This window comes from Monopterus albus, unplaced genomic scaffold (genome assembly GCF_001952655.1).
Source record: "Monopterus albus unplaced genomic scaffold, M_albus_1.0 scaffold144.1, whole genome shotgun sequence".
NCBI lineage: Eukaryota > Metazoa > Chordata > Actinopteri > Synbranchiformes > Synbranchidae > Monopterus > Monopterus albus.
Genome location: NW_018128024.1, coordinates 1,017,262 through 1,041,874, shown reverse-complemented (window position 1 = coordinate 1,041,874; position 24,613 = coordinate 1,017,262). Strand labels below are relative to the sequence as shown.

The following is a 24,613-nucleotide window of genomic DNA, read 5'->3' as shown; positions in this document are numbered from 1 at the left end:
AGAAAATGCACAGAAAGAGAGTGAGGAAGGAAAAGAAACTCACTTCTGTCCATCCCCTTACAGTTCTTCACCGTTAGATTTAAAAATCCACATATTTCCCTCTTTCCTCCCCTGGCCACTCAGCGTCCCAGTCTCTCACCATCCTGCAGAGTTGTAACAGCCTCCGTATCTTTGCTGAGGACGCTGTCTCCTACATCATTGGTGGCCAGCATCCGAAACTTGTATGATGTGAAAGGCTTCAGCCTACAGATGCAAACACACAGATATTTGTGTACAGGTGGACACAAATAACAAAACATATGCAGAATGTACTGTATATAGGCTCCACACCCCCACCTCCCTTCTTCCACCATGTCAAGCTCCATCTAGCCACTCTGTTTCCAGCAGCCAGGGGAGGAGACTGAACTAGAATAAGGCTGCAGGTCTTGATGGAGACGGCCCCAGAGTCCTGTGGCCTGTGGGATTCTGCAGCACCTGTTTAATCTTAGCCTGAGTCAGGAGAAGGACCAAGTGCTGTGCAAGACATCCTGCCATCCAGACCTTTCCTCTTCACCCTGTACATCTCTGACATCCACTACAACTCTGAGTCCTGACATCTGCAGACGTTCTCAGATGACTCTGCAGTTGTGGGGTGTGTCAGCAGTGGACAGGAGGCAGAGGAGAAGTCTAGTGGGTCGCTTTGTATCATGGTGTGGGAATAACCACCTGCTTTTAAATGTTGTCAAGACCAAGGAGATGGTTGTGAACTTCACAAAGTCGAGGACCAAAGAGCACTCTGAGTCTCTGTAAGATCTTACAAGCATGCTGACTGAATGCATTTGCTTCTTTGTAAAGCCTTTTTTAAATGTCGAGTCTGCATTGTTTACACTGACCTGGGGTCTCCAAAAAATAAATAATATACCTCATACACTTTGGGAATAACTTCCTCCCAAAACCACCTTCTTCACCTCTCACAGACATGTTGCGCTCTTTCTACGGCCTCTGAAGGTCAGACAAGGTTTTGAGAAATAATGATCTCACATCTTTCCTAATTGTTTCCACTGCCAGGTATTTTGACTGCCATACTGCCACAACATCTTATCTGCATTTCTCCTCTGTGCAAGGTGAAGGCATTAATAAATGTACCAATTTACACCAGTCATTTTGAAAACAATTTACTCTAGAGCCACTTATAATCAGCCCTTAAACATGCAGCCATTGTTGGGGACTAGCTGAACACATCTGCTACACAGTGCCTTATAGCATGCTAATACTGTAAATGTACCTTTCCTACACAGTGTGGGAAATTTGTTAACATTTAAAAAGGACAACTGGCTGCAAAACAGTAATTGTTCCTAATTTTTAACCAATCTAACCTATTATTGACATGAAATGTGAGCAGCAATTTAATCATTTGTAACAAGAAGTGATTCCACTCCCGCTCACACATCTACCTGCAAGGTCCTTCTCTAGACTTTATTTACTGAGTGCTTAGGAGACGACAGGGGACCAGCTAGAAATTCAGCAGGCGAGAGGAGTGCCTCCTTGTACAATAATGAGCTGGGCACCAACAGGGGACAAGAAAAGGCCCTGTGGGATTGTGGGTATTGTAGGAAGAGAACATCAAAGTCACCACAGAGGGTGGGGTACCAACAGCGCTGAGATCTTAAGGACAATGTCTGAAAGTGTATGTGTGGGGACTCCAATGTGTCTCTGAGCATCGGCTTAGGGACGATGTTTTGGCTCCAAAGATGTCTCGGTGGAAAACAACAATTAAAGATAGAGAACAAGTAAGCATGAGCGTGGGCATGCGGAGATGTAAGCTTATTTGTCCATCCGGCGCCGTAATGAGAGCTTTCAGCGACACAATGAGCTCGAAAGCGGCATCAAAACAACAACAGCAGCGGCACTACCATCATGGCAGAAAGACTCTCTCTGTGGTAGGGTGAAACAGAGTGGTGCAGACACACTGAGAGAACACTCTTCAGCATTTCAAATGGCCCTGCGATAGCTCGCAAAGCAGCACACACAGTCACGAAGCAGAAGACTCATGCGGGAACACACACAATGCACTAGTAAAGCCACACAGACTTGCTACTCAGGCTGTCAGGGAAGTTGGAGTAGCCATTCAGTCTGACCACTATCACCTGCTGCCATAATAACAGTCTCACCAAGGAGGAGAGGATGGAGGGATAAAGGGAGAGGAATGAAAAAGGGAAGCAGTAGGGATGGAGGCATCTTCCTTGAGTGGGGGTGATGCTTGAAGATGTGTGAAGGAAAAGAAAATAAAAGCCCAGTGGTTTTTCAAAGCATTGGCTGTTGATGGAGGAAGGGAGGGAGGCAAGGAGATGTGTCAACAAGAGGGATGACAGATGAAAAGGTAATAATGATTGTAGAGAGAATGGACAAACCTGAAAGCTTGAAGGATGAGAAAAAAGTATTACGAGAAAAAGCCCGAGAGCAGTTCCTGCTGTACCTGCGTGATTAGGTGTCTGTAGTGATTATGATTATTCTACCCTCCCTGGTGGGTTCGAGGTTTGTTTTCACAAACCTTTTCTGTACATCATGTACTAAGTAGATAAAAACTTCCTTCTGTGTTCTAATTCTGTTGTTTGCTTTTGGAACTCTCAGCCCCTTCTCTGTCCACAGTTCTCCCCAAGGATCCATAAACATTACAAGATATTCTTTACAAATTGGTTCAACTAACTCAAACCCAGCAAAAAACTATTTTGTGGGATTTTTATCCCTGTTTTCTCCTAGGGTGCTTGACATGTACTAACTGCCGGCTGAAGGTAGGCAGGAAAATTTAGTTAATTTTTGCAACAATGGGTCCTTGATTACAGACAGACCAGCAACCACTGACTTTGTCTGCTGAAATGAGGTTGTCCCTGGCAGAGTTTATCAGCTGTAAAGTCTCCATTTGAGTTGTTTTTTTTGAGCATTTCGCCTTATAAAATATACATATACATGGAAGTATGTCACTAAAAGGCAGATGGGAAATGGGGGATAGCTGTGACATAGGTTGGCGGTCAAACTTGACCCACCGACGTTGTGCATACGTTGCCTGGTACATGGTGTGCCCCACTCATTTTAAAACACTAATCTAATAAAAGGGTCTTGAATATCTACCTAAAGGCGACAAACAGTACCTGATATTGAGTTCAGACATGGCCAAAAGTCATTATCGTCACTAACTGATGACCCATGTAAAAGACATTGGCACAAAGAAAGAGCACTGTTCTTATATGACAGTGTAGAGCCAGTTAGTCGCCGAGTTAGTGTGTAGGTATGTATGATAAGGAAAAATGGAAGCTCACATATTGTTCATATGTGCACAAACGTGTGTACCTGTCAACGGTCCAGCTGGTCGCATTGTGCGGGATGTCAGTGGTGTGTGTTTTCCACTCCCCATTGGGCAGCCTTTTGACTTGCAGAGTGAAGTACCTCAGGGGAGAAGACCCTGAGCCGCCCGTCACCCACTGGAGGCGAAGATGGCGAGACTCAACGCCATTCTGAGGAGCAGACAGCTTCCTGGGAGGTTGTGGACGCTCTGTGAATGTGGTAAGGAGGGGGAGACAGGAACAGGGGAATTGAAGAGGAAGCATGAGAGAAAACAATGAACAACAAATTAATATTTCTAGGGAAATTTCAGTTTGATTAAAAACAATGGCTGATAATGTGACACATTCATACATAAAATTCAGTTTTTAATTGTTTAGTATAGTGTCGCTTTTATATTTGTTTGTATATTTGTGTTCTGTCTGACCAATTAAAGGAAAACTTTACAAACTGTCTTAGTAAGGTGTTGTTCTATTTTGAGCCTCATAGTGTGTGTGTGTGTGTGTGTGTGTGTGTGTGTGTGTGTTTTGGCTGCCTGACGCCACAGTGACAGCACTGCTTCTCATTACAACATGAAGGTGTCTAAACTGTACAAATACTCAACAGTGGAAACACATTTCGACTTGTAGAGGGTACTTTGAATTAGTTTCACTTTTAGTCAAGCTTTCAGTGGCATTACTTTGAGTAACAGAAAACACTACTACACATAATGATGTTTCCTTTCATCTGTTCTGCTGTCAGTGATACCCCCACTGTCCGAAGTCTTTGTCATACACATGCATACATGTAATAAGCTGACTGGAGACACAGTTACTCACATGCATGATCTAGCTGAGGAATTCTGGTTTCTCTGATGCCTGAACACAGCGTTTAAGAAATCAGTTTACTGCAGAAAGTAACTGTAACCTGGTTACTGCATGTAAATGTGTGTGAGTGCCCCATAAAGAAACATCTGGATTCAGTATTGTTTCTCTACTCATTAATTCAGCTCTCCTATATTTTCCCTCACAATTGTATGTGTCATTCATTCATTCATTTTCTACCACTTAGTCCCTGAACGGGGTCACGGTGGGGCTGGAGCCAATCCCAGCCGGCAATCGGGCGAAGGCAAGGTACACCCTGGACAGGTCGCCAATCCATCGCAGGGCTAACACAGAGACGAACAACCACACACACACACTCACTCCTATGGGCAATTTAGAGACACCAATCAACCTAAGCTGCATGTCTTTGGACTGTGGGAGGAAGCCGGAGTACCCGGAGAGAACCCACACAAGCACGGGGAGAACATGCAAACTCCACACAGAAAGGTCCCGGGTGGGGCCCGAACCCAGAACCTTCTCGCTGTGAGGCAACGGTGCTAACCACTGCGCCACCGTGCTGCCCTAATTGTAGTTTTGCATATTGAAATTAATTGTCTCCTAGACTAATTGAGGCCATCATTGGAACATATGCTGCAAATATCTTGTAATACAGGACAAAAGACGGCTTAAAATTACATCAAATATGCAACAGTGTGACTGCTGCATTGCATACATATGTTTAAATGAAACAAGACATCTAACCACTGCACTCAAAGAAACAATTTCCCAATAGATTACCAGTGTGTGTGTGTGTATATTTGTTTGTGTCTTCACTATTCAATTAGAAGATGAAAGATGGCTCTGGGAGTCAGTATCTTTGTACAACTGTGTTGGCAGTAGCTGTGTGATTAGTAGCTGTGTGTACAAAGATGTGCATGCATACACAAACAAAAACACACGTCTGGGGGGCAGAACTGTTTAATTTCAGGGGCATTAGGTTATCGATTGAGTCTAGAAATAAAAGCATTATCGATGCTCTAGGAAGTTTAATTAATCTCCACTTATGTTCTCAAGCACACACACACAAGCACAGCCACACACTGACACACATATTCAGGCTTGCCTTCCTTCATTCATCCTTATCATAAGTAATTTAAGTCAGATCTGTTTGTCTCCCTTCTTCCGTTGTGCCCTTATTCTTCAGTCCCTTCAAGATTAGACTCTTCTCTCCCTCTTTTGTTTTTCTGATAGCATCTGTGTCTCCCTGTCTGTTCTCCTCTTGTTCTGCTTCGCAGTAAAAAACACATTCTGATAATAACCTCATAATTGTCAAAACACGTACTGCCCTTTGAGCACTTACACAAGAGTTTACCACAAGGGAGAGGAGAGGAACAGAAAAGAAAAGGAGCGAACTGTAGCAGTGAAGTGTAGAGGAGAGAAAGATGGAATGTGGAGAAATGAATTTGGCTAAATATGCTACTATAGGTCGTCCACTATCTTATCATTTACCACCCAATTAGAGCTGATCATCAGCATATACAAATCTCTGTGGGAGTTGCAGTTTTCTTTATAATATGTGTGTGTGCATTTTCGTGCAGCCTCACACACATACAATCCCCCCCTACACACACACACACACACACACACACACACACTCAAAAAGCCAATTTTCTCTTTTAGGGATTAAGTTGGTCTCTTCAGCTTCATCAGAAAGAAAATCTCTATTAGGCTGTTCTGTCTATCTCACAGTGAGAATGGGCCATTATGTTACTGAAGTGGAACAGGGAGCCACTGAATTTTATTCTAAAGAAACCCTGGCAATGATGTTGCAGGTGTTATGTTATCTGATCAAATTAAAATGCACTACACAAGCTGATAGCCCAGAATACAAAACCTGACATCACAACTCCACCTTTTCATAAAACTTCACTTTACTGTCACAGTTTGATATAGCATTTGATATAGCATCTGTAGCATTTCAGTGCTTTACTGGGTATACACTGTGCTGGGGGACAGCGAACGACGAGGGATGACATATATCGAGGGCTACGTTCAGACCAAAGTTATTCATGCGTTAGCCTACTGAGACACCAGAGCTACTGCAACTTCATTTATAAAGTGACACTTCACTCTGATGGGATAGCTCTTTTTAGCTCAGGAGTGACCAAATCTTTCCTCCGTGTCTATCAATTGAGAATATTAACCCCTCACAGAACAGAATGCAATGTATGGACACATTGTCAAAACAGAATATATATTCAAAATATTTACAGTAGTGATTTAAAACACCTATCTAAAAACAAAATCTTAAAACTTATCAAAAAATATGCTATGATCTAATTAATTAACACTGGATATATGACCTTAGATAGTAAATGGACTTATACAGTGCTTTCCTACACACTGAAGCAAACTCAAAGAGCTTTACACCACTGGTCCATTCACGCATTTGCAGACACAAACGTTCACACACTCACACACTGATAATATCACCTGGAGCAATCCTCAGGCCCAGCAACAATAAGCGATCCATTGTGTAGATAAGTGCAGGGAGCCTGTACACATCAAGATGTGATCTTGGCCCCAGAGAAAGTTTAGATAGTGAATGCAGACCTCAAGAAACAGCTGCTCGTTGAGATCACCACCCCAACATTGTAACCTGGTTGGTGTCTCAAAGGAAAGTTGTTCTGGTGGAACTGGAAAATCAGGTGGAACTATATCTGGTACTGTTCTAATTTAGTTCAAATCATATTTTCAGGACAGGAATTACTATGTCTTTATTGGTGTTCATAAATCTGAGCAGATCAGGTGGGGCCCCTCGGGGTTAAATTCTTGTACCTTTATTGTTACATGCTTCCTCTGGGTGACATCATACAAGGTAATAGTTTTGCATACCATAGTTATGTGGATGACATGCAGATTTATTTTGCTCTGGCTTCAAATAATTATGGTCCCTTGGACACATTCTGTCAGTGCTCAGAGCAAATAAATAGCTCTGCAGTAGTGAAGAAGGCCCAGCAGCGACCACACGTTTTGAGAGTGCTTTGTAAAGTGCAAACTGGAGCAGAAGCTTATGGTGTCTTTTCACCGCGCCACCATAGAGAGTGTGCTGGCATACTGCATCTTTTTTTACTGTGCAATAGTTCATTTATTTATCATGTTTTTATACTATTTATTCACATTTTACATTATTTGTTGACATCTTATGATGTTTGTGGTCTGTCTTTTTGTTCAGCTTTTTGGAATATCTGGCACTCGTTCAGATGTAACTCTCCTAATCTCGTTGTATATTTCTTGTAGAATTCCAATAAAGGCTTAACAGTATCTTTATCTTAAATACCTGGAAAATAAACCTTCTCCAGTTAAATAAGGATAGGATAAAGATCCGTTTACACACACCTTCGAATGATTGGTTTCCTGTTTTTATTGCTTTAAGAACTTCATTTTTTGCAAAAAGTGTTTTTAACTGATTGAAGAGTTTTATATATTTTTCTTTTCTGCTTGTTTTGTATGTAAAGCACCTCAAACTGTCGCTAGCTGGAAATGAGTGTTATACATACAGTATAAGGTTAAGTTGAGTTGAGTAACAGCACCTTGAAAGGAAGGCATGAAGGCAGCCAACGAGAAGAAGAAGACCGAACACGCTGATCTGGTGATCGAATGCAGGGAAAGCAGCCACAAGGCTTCAGCTCACCCAGTAGAGGTTGGCTGCTGAGGCTTCATGGGCCTTCTAACCAGACGTTTATTGAAGGGCGCTGAACTGTCAGGAGGCAAACTGACACAGTCACTAAAAGAACTGTCTGAAGAGGCAGAAAAAGACAGTTTCTGCCTCTGGCTAAGGAGGAAGGACTGATGCTGGGGATTTATATCAAGCTGCAGGGGGTGGAGTGGAATCATCCTTAGGCGCCACTTCATTATCCTGGAATGTTCCAGGAGTAAAGGGCAAAACTTATACAAAATTAAATTTATAATGCTTTGGGTAAATGTCACACAGCATTGTCATAACCTATCCTTAGTTGTTAGTATATTCTGGTTTATTTGGTATTTAAATTAATTCACTAAGTGTCAGACATTTCATGAAACATCCATCTTTAAAATTAGACTCCTGCTGTTTGCTTATATTATCTCTATTACCTCGGCTTCTTGCCCTCCATTAATATTAACATAACACTGTGCCTTCTGGGCCTTGATGTCTTCTGTCAGTTTTCCAGTATGACACCTATGATACCATGTGATCACTTAGTCAAAAATCAAACATGCAGCGTAACAGGAAACAGCACCTAGTCGCTATGTAAGCACGACCACCAGCCTACATCAGTCTCTGATATACTAGTCTGATTCTACTGAACATCCTGATCACGATCTTTAAACTCTAGCGCTCTACCGGTGGTAAAAATTATATGGGCATATGGGACATGCAGAATCTTCATTTGGTTGCAGTTAATATGGGTGCTGCATCAGTAATAAGCTGAAGACATGAAAGCAGTTGACTGAAGCAGAAAGAGAGAGAGAGAGAGGTTCAGAAGTCTAGACAGGATGAGATAAAAGCATCACGACCTCTGAATCTGAGGAGGATAAAAACCTAACTTTTTTGTTTCAAAAGTGAACAAAAAAGAGCTGTGCTACTCACTCACTTTACCTCTTTATGAGTCAAGTCACTATAAAAATCTCGTCTCTGGCCACTGACTGTGATGGAAGAAATGCTTGTTTTTCAGGCTTTTAGAGAAAACTGTCTTAGGAGAGTTACTGCTCGGCCGCCTACGTCATACTCGCTGTTCGTCTCTGCCTCTGTTTTACAATTCTTGTTATTGTTGCAATTTATACCCCATGAGGCCATTGAGTGCTAAAATTAGATGAAACGGTGAAGGGAAATCTGCAACAATTATGTTGCCTTAAAAGACAAAATTACCATAATTGCACCGCGCTTATAGCGCTACTGATCAATACTAATCACTTTGGTTGAGAATCTAAAATTTATGGCTTTCAGATCTCACTTTCTGGACTGTTCTCCCTCCAGACTTTCATTCTCACATGTTAACTGTACATTCTTCACCCGCCCACAACAGAACATGGTGCTATGTGAAAGTAGCCAGTGCTGCAAGACAGTTGGTGAGGGAGGCTTCAGCAGCAGCCCTCATTGTCTCACCCATCAAGTCAAATCATTTTGGCCTGCTCACTGGAAGGTATACTCGACTTACTTTATTCTAAAAATGTAATATATTTTCATAATAATATTACAAAGCTGGCTGAGCACCCCCGATGGGGGACTAGAGGTCGTAGACCCTGAGGTCTGACTCTCATTACGCCTCTGTAGCAGAACTAATACCTGTTTATTTCAGTTGCCATGCAGCCCTTCATCCACAGGAGTTTCTAAATGTCATTTCATCTTGTTCTGTATGTAAAATGCCCCATAAATTAAAAAGGTCATTTTTATATTGTGCCAATGTCTGATGCCTTGTAACAACGGATTCTACATGTTCAACCACAAAGTACTTGTTAAAGCTCAGACAACCAGTTTGAGCTCTACACCTGAAGCTCCTTCTTGCATTTTCCATTTTAACTGAATCGCTGCGAAGACTTCACAGTGACCACAACTCATCTAGTAGAGATCATAAAATTTTAAAATGCTGAAACTTCATCTCACCTTTCCAGGCTCCTTCTGCACTGGCATTATTGTAAGAAATGACATTATGTTTTTCTAAATTGTAACACAGAGGACAGGACACTAACAAAACGGGGGAAAGAAATCAACAGGTACAGGACATTAAAAAACCATGTAAGTTGTATTTTAAGTGTTTTACATCCTTTTTTCTTTCTGTTTGTGTGTGTTTGTTAAGTCTAAGGACGTGTGTCTGCCCTGACCCACTGGCAGCGGACACTGAGACACAGTGAGGGAACTCCAGAGCAGATCAGCAGGGTCAGTCCGCCGGGTCAGCCGTGCTGTTATTGTTGTAGCCTTTTGTAATTATACTCATTTTTTTCAGTGAGCGTTTTCTCACTGTTACATTGTATGTCGTGATTTATGTTTATTTTTAGTTTTTGTGACTGATGTTGTTCGAATCTAAGTCACCCCCACACCCGTGACAGGAGAGGGCAGACCTAATGCTCTGCTCCCACACTGAGGAGGAGACCTGTTTAGTAGTGGACAGCAGTCGAGTATGAAATGACAGCGTGTGACAAAATGTAGTTTTCTGTCAGTCTGTCTGAAAGTTAATATGAAACAATATAATAAGTTGGACAATACGTTTGTAAACTGTGTTCGACTTATCTAATAGCAAACATTTTGGAAAGCACGGGTAACATTTATAACATTAATCAAGATACTCCTGCTTAAAACTGGCTCATTTATGATTAATCTGGTTTATTTGACACATTTATTTCTTTATTTATCATTATTATTGAATGTGACTTTCATTACATTGCTGTAGCATGAATTCCACATAAGCACATTTTCCCCTCTTCGTTAGTCAAAGCCTCCAAGCTCACACCCTGTTATTCCTGTTGAATTACACAGCAATGAACAGAGGTACTGTATGTTTTTATACAAACAAAATGAACACACTAGTTATACTGGTTTCATAAAAGCTGCTGCTGTTTCAGGATGAAATCATACTTTACTTTTGCTACATATCTCAATTTAAAGAGACAGAGGAACTGTTTCTAAAAGAGTTTTTTAATCTACTTGCCTCAATAAGAACACACACTGAGCCCACATTAGCAACCTTTACAGCACACCGTCTTTTACAGCTTACTGTAATTTTTTTTCATCATCAAATTACAGGCAACACAATCATCCATCACCCACATACTGTTTGGCGCAAACACAGAAAAAGATTCGTCCCTAAAGGCCTTTTTTAACAGCAGATCTTTTGACTCAGTAAGGCAAGAAAAGCACGGGTGCAACTAATAGTTTTCATGATGACTCCGGTGCATTTGGGAGTCCCAGTAAGCTACGCCAGTGAGCCAGGACGTTGAGCCCTGGAAGTGGCACATGTGGAATGTAGCCATTATTAAAGAGTAACTTCAGACCAGGAGGAACAACAGTGTCTCCTTGGCCTGTCTAGTCAAAAGTTTCAAGTTTCACACCTGTAATCACAACAACACTGACAGATGGGTTGTTGTTGCAAAGTTGCAGCGGCTTTGGTTTCTGTGAAAATTGCATGTGTTCTTCTCGTTGATGGAGCAACTGCATCTTTCACAAGAATCTACTGCATTTTTGGCCAAATTGTATCTTTTAATGAGTTCAGTGGCATTAAGTGTAAATAAAACACCTCCCTGCCTGAGGATTCTGTGTGCTTGTCTCTGAATGATCAGCACTTCCTGGCAGCTCCTAACCAGTTAGGACACCTCTAGAGCTGTCCTACATTTGAACAGACAGTGGAGTGATTTCCTAAATAGGGGATACTGATAAATTGCCTTGAGCTCTCCTGCTAAAAGTACAACAGAAAATGCTCCATTCTGAGAATTTTTGGCTAGTTAGGAGTGATTTCCTACTGTGAGACGCTCGATAAATACAGACCCAGGAATCATTTGCTCCACCTTTACTTCTGTACTCTGCTAATTTCACTCCTTGGTTTCTTAAAGCATCAATAAATGAACTAATCATAAAAGGTCTCTGGGTTCTTAATATTCAATGGTCATCTCTAGTGCTGCTCCGACAACTCAGATGACTGGAATAAAAAAGGTCTCTTGAAGGTCTGGTTTAATGCAATCATCTTAATCTCTCACAACACTGTTTGACACAGGTGATTACATTCAGGGTGGGGACTTTCATCCCCTCTCCTCTTGTGTTTTCTGTCACACTTTACTAACACATTCAAATTTGCCCTCCATGTCCATCCATCCATTATCTATACCACTTATTCCTGAATAGGGTCACAGGGGGCTGGAGCCAATCCCAGCCGACACTGGGCGAGAGGCGGGGGAAACCGTGGACAGGTTGGCAGTCTATCACAGGGCTGACATGTGGACAGAAAAAAACACACACACGCTCACACCTACAGGCAAATTAGAGTCACCAGTCAATGTAAGCTGCATGTCTTTGGACTGTGGGAGGAAGCCAGAGCACCCGTAGAGAGCCCACACAGGCACAAGGAGAACATGCACTCCACACAGAAAGGCCTGGAGCTCAAACCCAGAACCTTCTTGCTGTGAGGTGACAGTGCTAACCGCCGTCCCACTGTGCCACCCTGCGTTCCATCTCCTTGGCTAAAATAGAATCAGCACCTGACATTTGAGGGACAGCTTGAGTGTCCTGTACTATGTTTAAGTAGGAGTGGCTACAATCAGACCATAGAATAGCAAACAAGATCCTGAGCACTGCCAAAGTGTATGTGTGTGTCTTTTACCTCTGCGTTCAGTGGTGACAACCAGGGCTTCCTGTTCTTCACCCCAGCCCACGGCGGTGCGAGCGGTGAGTCGGAACACGTACGGCTGCTCAGGGGAAAGTCCTGTGACAGTGAACTGGCGAGCGGTGGAGCCCACCTCCACTGTGGTCCAGCGCAGAGGGTCTCTGCTGTCAAAGCGGTAGGAGATCTGGTAGCCTAGCGAGGGACAGGAGGAGGGGGAAGACCGAGTCTGTGTGAAAAGCTTGTGTGCGAATGTGTATCTGTGGCCTATTTTAGATCATAGAGTCCCAAGAACCAAAGGCAGCAGGATTTAGGAAAAAGCTAGAATGCAGCTACACAGTGCTATAGCACACAGCCTTCTTTCCACAATAAAACATACAAACAAACACGGCTCCCAGAAGCTCCTGAAAGCATCCATTTCCATTTCTTTCCTATTAGTTTCTGTGCGTGTATAAGCCCTTAGATTTTCTATTTCCCCACAACATACACAACTACAGAAAAAGCCATAACGTTGACACGCTCCCATAGCAAAGCTCACATACTGACACGTTATATAAACATATAACCTCTGTTCTGTCCCCTTGGCTGTGACCCATGGTGCACACGGCTTGTGTCTGTTTCTCTGTCTCATGTGCAGTAGGCCATGTAATAACACTAACACCCTTCAGCACGTACACACACACACTCAAACCACTGATCCCCATCCAAGCTTTCCACAGGCCACTGACTGCTCACAAAGACTCAGAATGAAGACTGTATTGTACGCCAAATAAACACAGCCACAAACTCACACAAACACACAAGTGTGTAGATGTTATTGGTTCACACATAAACTGTCAGGATAATAATCTGCTCAGAGGCAGCTAATCTGCTTGTGTGTCTGATAATCTCATCAGATAATCTGATTGTATGTTAATGCGAATGCAGTGTGTGGAAGATTATTGGATAACAGCTACACTACAAACCCTCTTGCATCTAAACAACTGGGCCAAAGCACTGCATTATGTTCAGTACTGAATATCACTAGAACATCACTGCTATCACATGAATGAGGCAGAATTTCCAATGGAAATGCCGTGTTAGTAAAAACCCGTCTCAGTTACCTTAAGGTGTTCAAAATGTGTATCTATACTTACCTTTTGTGCTTTCAGCTGCTCAGTAGATTCCACTGGTTTTGTCTGTGCTAATGAAAAGCTCACAGCAACGGCAGTGCTACCGCCTTAGCCTGCACATTCTTTGTACTATGAGTGTACTACAAAGTACTTCACAGCTGAAAGCGTGTAAATAAAACAGCAGCTGTTTGAATGGAGCCTGCAGCAAAATCAGGTGCTTGTGTTGTGACACTATGTCTCTCTTTTTATTTCCCGTGTCATATTTCTACACTACATACCAGTTCTATAGTGTTAAATTACGTGCCTCTATTTCATCATTGTTTTTTTTTTGTTTTTTTACAGGAGCCAAGATTTAGGAACAGTTCCATACTAAGGTTCTCCGACACCCCACAGGAGGGTATGTGACTGCGAGTTTAGCAAACTCTGAGGATGTACTAAATGGCAAGACTATAGATGTGTTAATTGTAAGTGAGAATAATAACCATTATGACTTGATCTGCTTTACTAATATACTGCTATGAATACTGTAACTGTTCTAAATTGTAATGTTTAAAATGTTTTTCTACTTGTGTCTGGAGAATAAGCATCCTTAATTTGATTTAAAAAGTGACAAATTAAATTCTAAAAGTGTTATTATGCCCAAGGAACATACGCAGAAATGACTGTAGCAGCAGAGTAGATTTTTCTGTTCTGTTTTTGAAGTTTGCTGTTGTAGGTGACTATTAACAAATAAACAATGACTCATAAAGTCTTTTTTGAGTAATATATTACTAAGAGTGCAGTAGACAAAGTAAATAAAGCTTATTTACAAGAGAGATGCCTCTGCAGTGATGGTGGTGTGTCTACTCTGTGTAGAGGCTGTATTAGTCATGTGAAAGTCATGTGAAAACACAAATGCCCCACTACCTTGTGCCAAATTAAACTGTGCACCTTCTGTGATTGTGTTTCTCCTCTGCCCACCTTCCCTGTCAGTACCCCCTAGGGTTGAAAACCCAAGATGAAATGAGGCAGTCAATGAGCATTAAAGACACAGCTACACTACTACACTTATTTGTATCTGCATTACCACACTCACACACACCTCCATAGTCTCCACATACTCACCACACACTCAGCAAGGACACAGCAGGACTGCACGCTGGTGTGTGTGTCTGTGTGATCGAGAGAAAGTGATTTGCCCTCCCACTCATCCTTCTGTCACAGAGTGGTGTCACGCTAAATGTCCTCCCTGTTACAATACGGTCACACATCACTCACGCTGTCCTGCTCAACTCCCTCCCCCACTGAGAGGACAAATACCACTTCTCCCTCCCTCCCAAGCCACATACACACACACACACCTGTCCCTCCTCTCACCTCCATACATCTCCTCTCTGCTGTTTCTCCCCATGTGTTCGCTCTCTTTCCAGCTCAGCAGCTCTCACATTCCTCTTGCCTCTACCTCGCTTCTCCTCCTCTTCATTAATCTGTTCTTTCTGATTCACTCTACATGCTGTGATTTGCAGGTTCAGAAACAAGTGATATGTGTTTATATATGAGGGTATGTATACATGAGGAAAGGTGTTTTGCTTCAACAGCTATAATAGCCTTTTTCCCAGGAACAAGCCTGATGGCTGACACACGCACAAACACACATGTACATAAACACCAACAAACCTCAGCAGTGGAGTGGAGAGCGGAGCGAGCTGACCCCTGTTTGAAAGCTAAAAACAGAATCAGCTCTTTTCCATTTTACGGCTTTTACTTCCGTCCTTCCCTTGAAAGATCACGGCGGCGTGTGTGTGTGTGTGTGTTTCTGTGTGTGCGTGTGTTTAAAACTGCTAACTCGCTCACTCTGTACACTCCATCCTTCAGCAATTGAAAATAAATCTTTTGTCAGTACAAGTGTAAAACATGGGATTGTTATTTGAATGTTCTGCTCTGAAATATCAGCCGTTTCTGTGTATATGTGTGTTTGATTTTGTACCTAATATGATGCCATTGGGGTTCGTGGGTGGCTGCCAAACCACCCTGATTGATGACAGTCGAACTTCTGGAAACACCATCCTGACAGGGGGGCCTGGGACTGGAGAGTCAAACAGAGAAGGGACGTCAGATGCATTCTCACCTACTGGAAATACTGCATTTGGTTTATGCGAGGGGGGGGCATGCCTGGGTAGAGGAGCCAGGACATGACACAGTCACGTAGCTGGTTTGTAATTTGGTCCTAAACGACCGAGTTTCTTGCTGTACCTTACATTTGTCTAACGATTCTGCTCTTAACAACAGAAGCTCCTGAATCACATTGTCTTCATTGTAAATGAACATTTTTCTTCACCATCGAATGTTTGTATTCTTGCGGCTTTGCACCAGTCACATGATAGAATGACATTATGCGGACTTTGTACCAGGGAACTGGCCTGGTAAAGTCTGCTTAATGTTAAGGAGACTAACTGGAATATTTGCATTCTCATATACAGCTCCTCCGGGTAATGTCTAGATAACCTCAAAAGGGCTATGCTGTGCTAGATCCCACTGAAATCTTTGAGGCTAGGCTAACAAAACCCCCTCTCTGTATAATGCAGTACAGTTCAACAGCAGTATAAACTACATCCTAAGTCCTAAATAATCATATAGTTGAATCAACCCCTCTCTGAAACAGTTCAAACACAAACTAAACATTATCACCTTCATGAAGGAAGATTTACTGCTGAACTCTCTGATTAGGTTGCATTAGTTTTAGTTAGATGAGCCTAATAAACTGCCAACTGAGTGTATATGCAGAGTGAGTGTCTTAGACATTTTTAAAAGGAACTTCTAATAGACACAAAACAGACAATGTAATTTTCTCTCTGCCTTACACACACTCCATCTTTGTTCCTGATAGAAGTACATGTTCCACCCCACTAAATACATGTCAACGTGAGTGTGTGTGTGTGTGTGTGTGCGTGCACAATAGGTATATGTGTGTGACTGACAGACAGGAAGGAGGTTCATTATAGACTGCGGGGAATTGACTTGCCCATTCTTGTTTCATCCTGAAATGAGAAAAACTTTTCAAATGTGACACTGTTTGATAGAGGATGAGTGTGTGCTCTTGTGTGTTTATGCGAGTCTTTCTCTACATGGATTTGTGTGTGCGCGCCTGTGTGCTTGTGTTTTATTATGCAGAAAGACAAGACTGGGTTGCTGACATCCTAAAAGGTCTGCATACAAATGCGCACACACATACACAATGAGTTCTCCACGTTTAGGCTGTTGAGGGGTCTGAGGGGGGGACCCAGTCCAGTGGATGATCAGTAAAGTGGGGGGAGATGGATTGATGGCTGTGCTGACAGCAGAAGTGTAAAGAGGTGAAAAACAGCTCCAGAAGTGAGAAGAAGGTGTGAGTGTTGAACAAACTGCTGGACAGAAAGGTCAGTGATCGCAACACGACACACGGGGCCACCCTACCATCCTCTCTGGTTCGGAGCGTTACGGGGTCGCTCAGAGGGCCGTCACCCATCCGTGTGTACGCCAGCACCTGCAGCACATACACTGTGTATTTTTTGAGAAGCCCCAGGAGCAACGATACACTCCCCTCTCCTTCTGCCACCTGAACGCTGGGGGGACCCTCTGAATCCTTCTCACTGTATAACACCTGGACACAGACACACAAGTGAATTCACAAACACAATCCCAAATGTAGATAAAAAGGGGACAAATACACAGAGTTAGATGTTGTGGTCCTCTGTGTCAGCTCTGTAAGTTCTGTTGATGTTTATTTTCTTTTTAATTTTTGGGGTTTTCGAACTCACAGGTTTACTTTGTTGGTTCATAGTGTTGCTTTCAGCCATAACAGGTAGCTGTCTTTAATGGAATAAACTCAAAAAGCCTCATGTCTGCCACCTGCCTAGTGCTCCAAAGGACAGGCAAAGCTGATGAGTAACAGCTGAACATAGTGAAGAATTTACCAGCAACGGAGCCTGATAGGATTTTGTGGAGACCCAAACAGAGATAAAAGGAAAGTTAATATTTGATTTACATTTGTAACAGAAACACAAGTCCAAATAATGCAAATGTTGCTCAGTAACTGCTGGATGTGTTAACAGGCTGATAGTTCATCTTCTGTATTATAAGGTGATAGTATGTCAGCGTGTACTTCTTTCTATCGTCTCTAAGTAACTTAAAACTCAGTTGTAGCAGGTTTAACCATGAATTTTCGCCTTCTGGCTTTGTGCCTCTGCTCACCGATAAAGTTCACAGGAATGGGGCGGACATTTAGGACACAGTGGCGTTTACCTTTGGCCACCAAAATCATTTCATCCTTAAGACAAAGCGGATGTTTGTGCCAAATCTGAACGGATTCCCTCAAGGTGCTCCTGAGATACTGCATTCATAAGAACGGGCTGGCTGGATGGGTGGACAACCCAAAAACAGAATGCCTCTGGCCACATCCATCGTCAGTGCGGAGGCATAAAAAAAATGGTCAAAGTTTTACTTAATATAGCCTAAAATCACAAGTCACAGTCAAACATGGCTTTACAGAAGGGCTTCACAATCTGCACAGCATAGTATATCACAACAAAGGAACATGTCAGCCAAGCCAATGCTGTGGCTCATTGTGTTTTTGACAATAATGGAGGTCTGTGGCACAGAGGAACAGGCTTTATCAGGCGGCAGCGACAAAAGCAAATGCCTTAATTAGTTTTGGTCTTCTCATGAGATTTACTGAAAGGAGAAACAATATAGAATATCAGCAGACCCATATTTTAACAGAAACAATGATTAAAACTGATCCTGAAATTAAAATTATATCAGTGCTCACAGAAACCAGCACACACTGTACATTCAGTGGCAGCAGAATCCAAATTGCTTTTTCTTTCCCTCTGTTTTTTATGTTCAAGAACTCCCTACCATGCTGGAAACCATTCTGAAGGAAAATGGCAGCTCTTAAGTGGCCAAAAACCGAAACAGTCATAAGAAGACCATGGCAGGAAGCTGGAGAACAATTCAGCATCTACTGGGGGATGGAAGGTGTTGAACACCTGCTGCTGCTGCTATCCGTTAACATGGTAGGCAAGCTGCACAGTGTGACCCTCAGGAGGACAGATGGGGAGTGTGACCTGCTCTGGGCAAGGTAGATGGTACAACCTGCATTTTACACAACTGTTTTAAAATACTGGATGATACTGGTTTATATCACACAGTCCATTTGCTTCTGTAGATGTCTGTAACATCCCATACAACCACCCATGTCCCAGCAACTGAGGATAGATCCTTTTTGTGAGCTTTGTTCTTCCTTCTTAAGAGTTGACAGAAAGTCACCTTTATATTAGCAACAGCATTTTGCATTTGCTTTCTCTTTAAGTTTTCCTTACTGAAGACTTTCAGGGGCATTGCATATGTGCCACTCTACAGGAAAAGGAATGTTGAGGATGTACAGTAAATCTGATTTCTCTTTATTTTAAAATCAAAAAAAGGAAGTAGACCCCATTACATTATAATAAACCCCTGGAGAGTGTGCATGAAAGCCTGCAGATGGAACCACACTGACTGTAAAAGAAGGGGTGTGACTGCCAGTAAGTGGCAAGGCAAAATGAGTGCATGCTGGGCTTCACCATCAGCAGTATTTACCCAGCTTTTACTTAGAAACCTGCACATCAACCATATCCTGTGTAAACTGCAGTTTATGAAGCCTAATAAAATTTAATAACAAAGCACCTTCCAAAATCATCCTTTATGGGTTTCTGTCCATTTTTCATAACTGAATAATCCAGCTATAGTTTCTACTGCAACATTATGAAATGGCATTAAACACTGAAGCCTCACTGATGTGTGTGTGCACAATTACACCCCGAGAAGTATTACTGTTAATTACTGTGCTGGATGCTTTTATGAAAAGTAATGTAGAAAGAATGAACTGCAGCAATTACAGGACGTTACATCATATTCATCTTATATCAGATATTTGTGTGTGTGTGTGTGAGCGTGTGTGTGATAGTGTTGGAGGAAGTGATAATAGGTAGAGGGGTCAAGTCAAAAGCCAGGAAGGGACTGTGTGTGTCTGTGTGTTTGAGTGTTACCTTATATCCGAGTATGACGCCATTCTTCTGGGCGTGGGGTAGATAAGCCCATGTGAGCAGGATCCTGGTAGAACTCACTGCCTCAGCTGTCACATTCACCGGAGGTCCAGATGGAACTACAGGACACACACACACACACAGTTCAGTGCTCTCTAAACCAATCTTCAATTTTACTGTATCTCAATCATTTCCCCCTCTCCTCCTTCTCTCTGTCAATCTTCCCCTCAGTGAGTGCAGAGGGCACAGAAAGGTGGCAGAATGACAGGCAACCAAGGGAGGTAATGGGATCACTTTATTCCTCACCCATCTGTCTTCTTGCCCTTCCAAAACAGTATTAGTACACTAGCAAAGAGGAAACAGGAGTGAATCAGGTCTGGGCTTGTACCGGATTCTGCGGTGTGTGCAGCGACAGTGTTGCTCCAGGGTCCAGCTCCTATGGAGTTGTAGATCTGTATCTGAACCTGGTACTGTGTCCAGGGATTCAGACCCTCTACTGTGGCCTCACTAGCTGCCCCTGCTCCCTTCACATCATCAGTCCTGTTGTCCCCCTGGCCATCTGTCCTCCACACACGCAGCCGGTACCCCACAGTCTCTGGGCTGCTGTTGTACTCGGACTCTGGAAGAGGCTGAAAGGTACCAAAGAGTGAGAGGAGGGTGAAAAAAGAGCTGATTAGAGAGAAGTGTTTTGTCATTTATCTTTGTTTGACATGGACATGACAACACTTTAAAATGTGTCCCGGGCGATCGAATCATAACTGGACAACGCTAAATACAAGTGTACCCAACCACCAAGATGGATTCTGATCCGATCACTGGAACCACTTGCTGAAGTGGTCTGGGGCGCATTTGACCACATACGCATCTTCTGTAGTGTAAACGCTAATGCGTCCTGATGCGTCTCTGATAAGGCCAATTGAGGAAAATATGTCTTCAATGCAGGTTGTGATGATTGTTTAGGTGAGAGTGCACCAACGCTCAATAATAAATAAATAGCTGAGAAATGTCCAATACAGATCCATCAAAGTATTGTGAAAGATTTCATAATCCATCCATGTACAAATGTGATGCTTGTCTTCTGCTTGTTCTTCAGTTAGGGAGACTCCTGGTGCTTGTCTGGTTACAGACTAAAGTAATAATTGTACCCGTGGCCTTTCGATATTTAAGTGCAAGTGTTGCATCAGTAGAAAATCTGAAGACAAGTGGTCAACTGGGCACCACAGAGATGCATGTATAGTGACAGGTGTAAACGTTAATGCGGCTGTCCACTTGTGTTTGGATCACCGAGATGCATTTTAAAACCAAGGGCCATAATTTTTCTAGTGAGTTACTGTTTGATTTATTGTCATTATGGCAAAAGCCTACAGTCAGAACAGTGTATTTTAGTAGCTATGTATGATATACACATGTGGCTAAAGATGTTGTAGCCTTCAAAACATGTTACTGAAATTGATTGAAACTGACAAACATAAGTGGACCCACAATTCTCTATCACACAGTTAAAAGAACAGACAAGTACATGGTCAAAAAGATTTGGGCCCTTAACCTAATATTTTGTAGCGCACCTTTGTTGTGGATTCACATCAATCATTTGGTGGCTCTTAATGAGACTTGTACATTCCTGGTAATTTGACCCACTTGTCTGAGGCAAACTGCTCCAGTTCTCTCACGTTTGATGGTTGTCTTCTCCCAGCTGTGAATTTCAGCTCTTTTCATAGATTTTCATTTGGATTAAGATTTCAGAATGCTTCAGTGTCTTTTTGTCATCCATTCTTACTGTTTTCAGATGTATGATGGAGGTTATTATCCTGGTGGAAGAGCCATGATCTGACACTGAGACAGAGCCCTCTGACACTGGGCACTGTTTCTTTCCAGAATGTTTCTGTTTTAACACTGTGCCCTGCACAGATTCAAGGCACTGTGTGCCAGATGCAGCCAAGCTTCCCCATAACATAACTGAGTCTCATCCACATTTGACAGACAGGATGGTGCAAGGTTTTAGTTACATGAACACAGAGCTGATGCGACTTACCTAAAACCTCTAATTGTGCTTTCATCTGTCCATAGGACACTCTCCCAGAAGGAATTTGGCTTGACAACATGCATTTTAATCTTTTTTTTTTGTTTGACTTTCAAAAGTAGTCTTCCCTGGTGTTCTCCTGCGGAAACCATTTTTATTCAGAAAGGCACGGACACTGCTGTATCTCAATCTTGGACATCAGCTTGTATCTATTTTGGAGTTTTCTTAGTTTCTTTTTCCACCACTCAAACCATCCTTCTGTTCAATCTGGCATCAATTTTCCTCTTGCAGCCATATCCAGGGAGGCTGGCTATGGATGGTCCCAAGCATTTTAAACATCTTAATATTAGCAGCTGTGCTCACTGGAACATCAAGCTGTTTGGAGATGGTTTTGTAGCCTTTACCTTGACCATGCAAGTCACATAAGAGAGACAAGTCTCTTCTTTTATTTCTCACGTCCATGTTCAGTGTGCTGCACACACCAGAACCAAACAGCACGATGAGGATTGCATCACAATGAATTATAACACACCTGTGAGACTTACTGAGGACAACAGTTTGTTTGAATTATCACTACAATCCAATTATTAGTAACCACTTCTAAGGGATACTAATATTTTTGTTCAGGTCTTTGAAGCGGATGAGAGAGCTTTTAATTTCAACACTTTTTCAGAAAGAACAAAGCATTGCAATGAGGTCTAGGGGTACACACACACACACACACACACACACACACATACAGTATATACTGTATATATATTCTCCAAATGACTCTTCTCTTTTAAATTATAAATGTTTAGACAATAGCATTGCATTAAAAGTAAACTTAGAAACCATCTGTGCTTTTTTCAAGATAATTTCATGGCACATCTTTTAATATTGTGCACTTTATTCAACAACAGCTTAATAAATGAGGGTCAGTGTGCCAATTCTGAATTGTGCAAGTATCTTATAATGTGTCAGCACTTGGGTACCCTGTGCTGTCACTGCACTTGGGGAAATTAATTAATTTTGGCTCTGATTAATGGAAGAAGGACTATCTATAGAGAAAAAGAGCTGAAAGGATGATTGAATGAGAAACCAATTTTGGCAAAATTGTGATTCATAAAATGATGATAATAAAACACACAGAACTTTGCTGCTCTATGGAACAATATGACACAGTTCCTCATAATTAACATGGAGTGGTATTCAGAGTATTTATGAGAAATATACGACTTCCAGTACTCAGAGAAGCACGCATGCATTTGGTAAAATAATAATACAATACCACAACCGAACAATAACAAACCCACAGACTCAGACTAATGGCGTGTTGACATTATAGGGGAAAAACAAGGGTCTTGTGCGAAGCGCTCTGTGCTGGTTGGTGCAGAAACTCAAGCAGAAATTCCTGGGAGACGCTGTACAAATTCGGCGCCGCCTTAGCTACAGTGCTAATGTGGCTAGCATTAGATCAATACACTTTGAAAAACCAAGGTTGAGCCTCTAAACAATCTTGGTAGCCGCACTTGCATGCTGATATTTCACTAGCTAAAAAGGTCGTCTGTCTTGGTCTGTTCTAAAAAATGAAAGTAATACATATTGTACAGTGTGGGAAATTCAAAAACACAAGTTGGCTAATTAGCTTCTCGTCAGTTCAACCAGTGGTCAACAGTGATTGGCTGCGCACACAAGGATCAGTGCAACTGGGGTCAAAGTTTAAAAAAATCTGAACTTTCAGTGCATCGTGGACATCTGTGCAGAGCCTGCACAGTTCACCCCATACACAGCAATAGCGAGATGTGTGCAAAAGCCATTTTTCCACAATGTGAACACACCATTAGACATATAGTACACAACACCAAAAATAATCCTGAAAACTGAAGTATTTCTGTATAATATTAGGTTTTCATGATGAAATAAGCAACAATTACAGTTATTTATTATTTAAAAAGAAAAGTTCTGTTATTTAGTAGAGATTTCATATTCAAAAACATCAGGACCATGTAAGAGCTATTTCATCAAATAGAGAATGGATACGCGAACTGACCCTGAGAGGACCCATGGGTACCCGAGGGTTTAGGATGGGTTCGGACAGAAATTTAGAAATTATGTTCAGGTTGAAGCACTCAAATGCCTCCTTTGTTTAGTGACAATGGGAATAACACCATACAAACTCAACTGCGTCAGGCCCGGGTCAGGTTCAGACAGAAATATGTGGCCACTCCAAACAATTCTGAAACTATTAAATTTTAAATTCTAAGTCTGGTGCTGCTGAACTCTGATTGGTTCACAGAAATATGTAACATCATCCAATAAAAATAAGCCCCGGTGAAAAAAGTGAACACAACAATGCCACAACGAAATCTGTCATGTGAAGTAACTAATATTGTTTAAACTTTGGCACAAAATTGAGCGTGTGTAGGACACCATCACTCAGATTAACAAGCTAAATGAAAACCAGGTTAAAGCCACTATGTTTGGTGACACAAGTGGCAGTATTATACCAGAACAGAGTTGGGTCCAGACAACATAAGTGGAATGTCAAGTTTAGGTGTCCACAGTATGAAATAAACAAAGACACCCACAGGGACAGAGCATTTCGTAGCTCTCAGGAATATGGTTATTTATGTGATAGAGTCAAAATCTGAAGCATATCCTGAAAATCCTTTACTGTTTTCTCCTCTTTGACATCCCATCTCCTGATCATTTTCTCTCTAGCCTCTTTTCCCCCGACATCTAAGTCACCCTTTGTCATCCTCTTTAACTTGCTTCCATTCTCATTTCCTGCCAGCCACCCTCCTTCTTCTGTCACCTCGTCCTCTCTACTCTGCCTGTGACATTATACATCACTGCCACAACCACCTATTACTCAGTGTCTTAAAATCACATTAGCAGGAAGTTTAGATTGCTCACATTATATAATTCCAGAGAAGATTTTAACCAGCATTGTAAAGTGGTTGCTCTGTACTGTGCAACAGATAAGTGA

At 42.1% G+C, this 24,613-nt stretch overlaps 1 protein-coding gene across 3 annotated transcripts in view; it reads right to left on the bottom strand.

Moving 5' to 3' along the window:
- Positions 1-24,613, bottom strand: part of sdk1b (sidekick cell adhesion molecule 1b) — a 255,116-nt gene that overhangs the window by 19,086 nt on the left and 211,417 nt on the right. For all 3 annotated transcript variants that reach the window (XM_020614282.1, XM_020614284.1, XM_020614283.1), the window contains 7 exons: positions 20,011-20,251; positions 19,626-19,741; positions 17,014-17,200; positions 15,548-15,646; positions 12,470-12,664; positions 3,328-3,529; positions 140-243 (listed from right to left, as the gene is read on the bottom strand). In XM_020614282.1, coding sequence (XP_020469938.1) covers positions 140-243; positions 3,328-3,529; positions 12,470-12,664; positions 15,548-15,646; positions 17,014-17,200; positions 19,626-19,741; positions 20,011-20,251 — 1,144 coding nt within the window. The remainder of the gene's footprint in view (positions 1-139; positions 244-3,327; positions 3,530-12,469; positions 12,665-15,547; positions 15,647-17,013; positions 17,201-19,625; positions 19,742-20,010; positions 20,252-24,613) is intronic.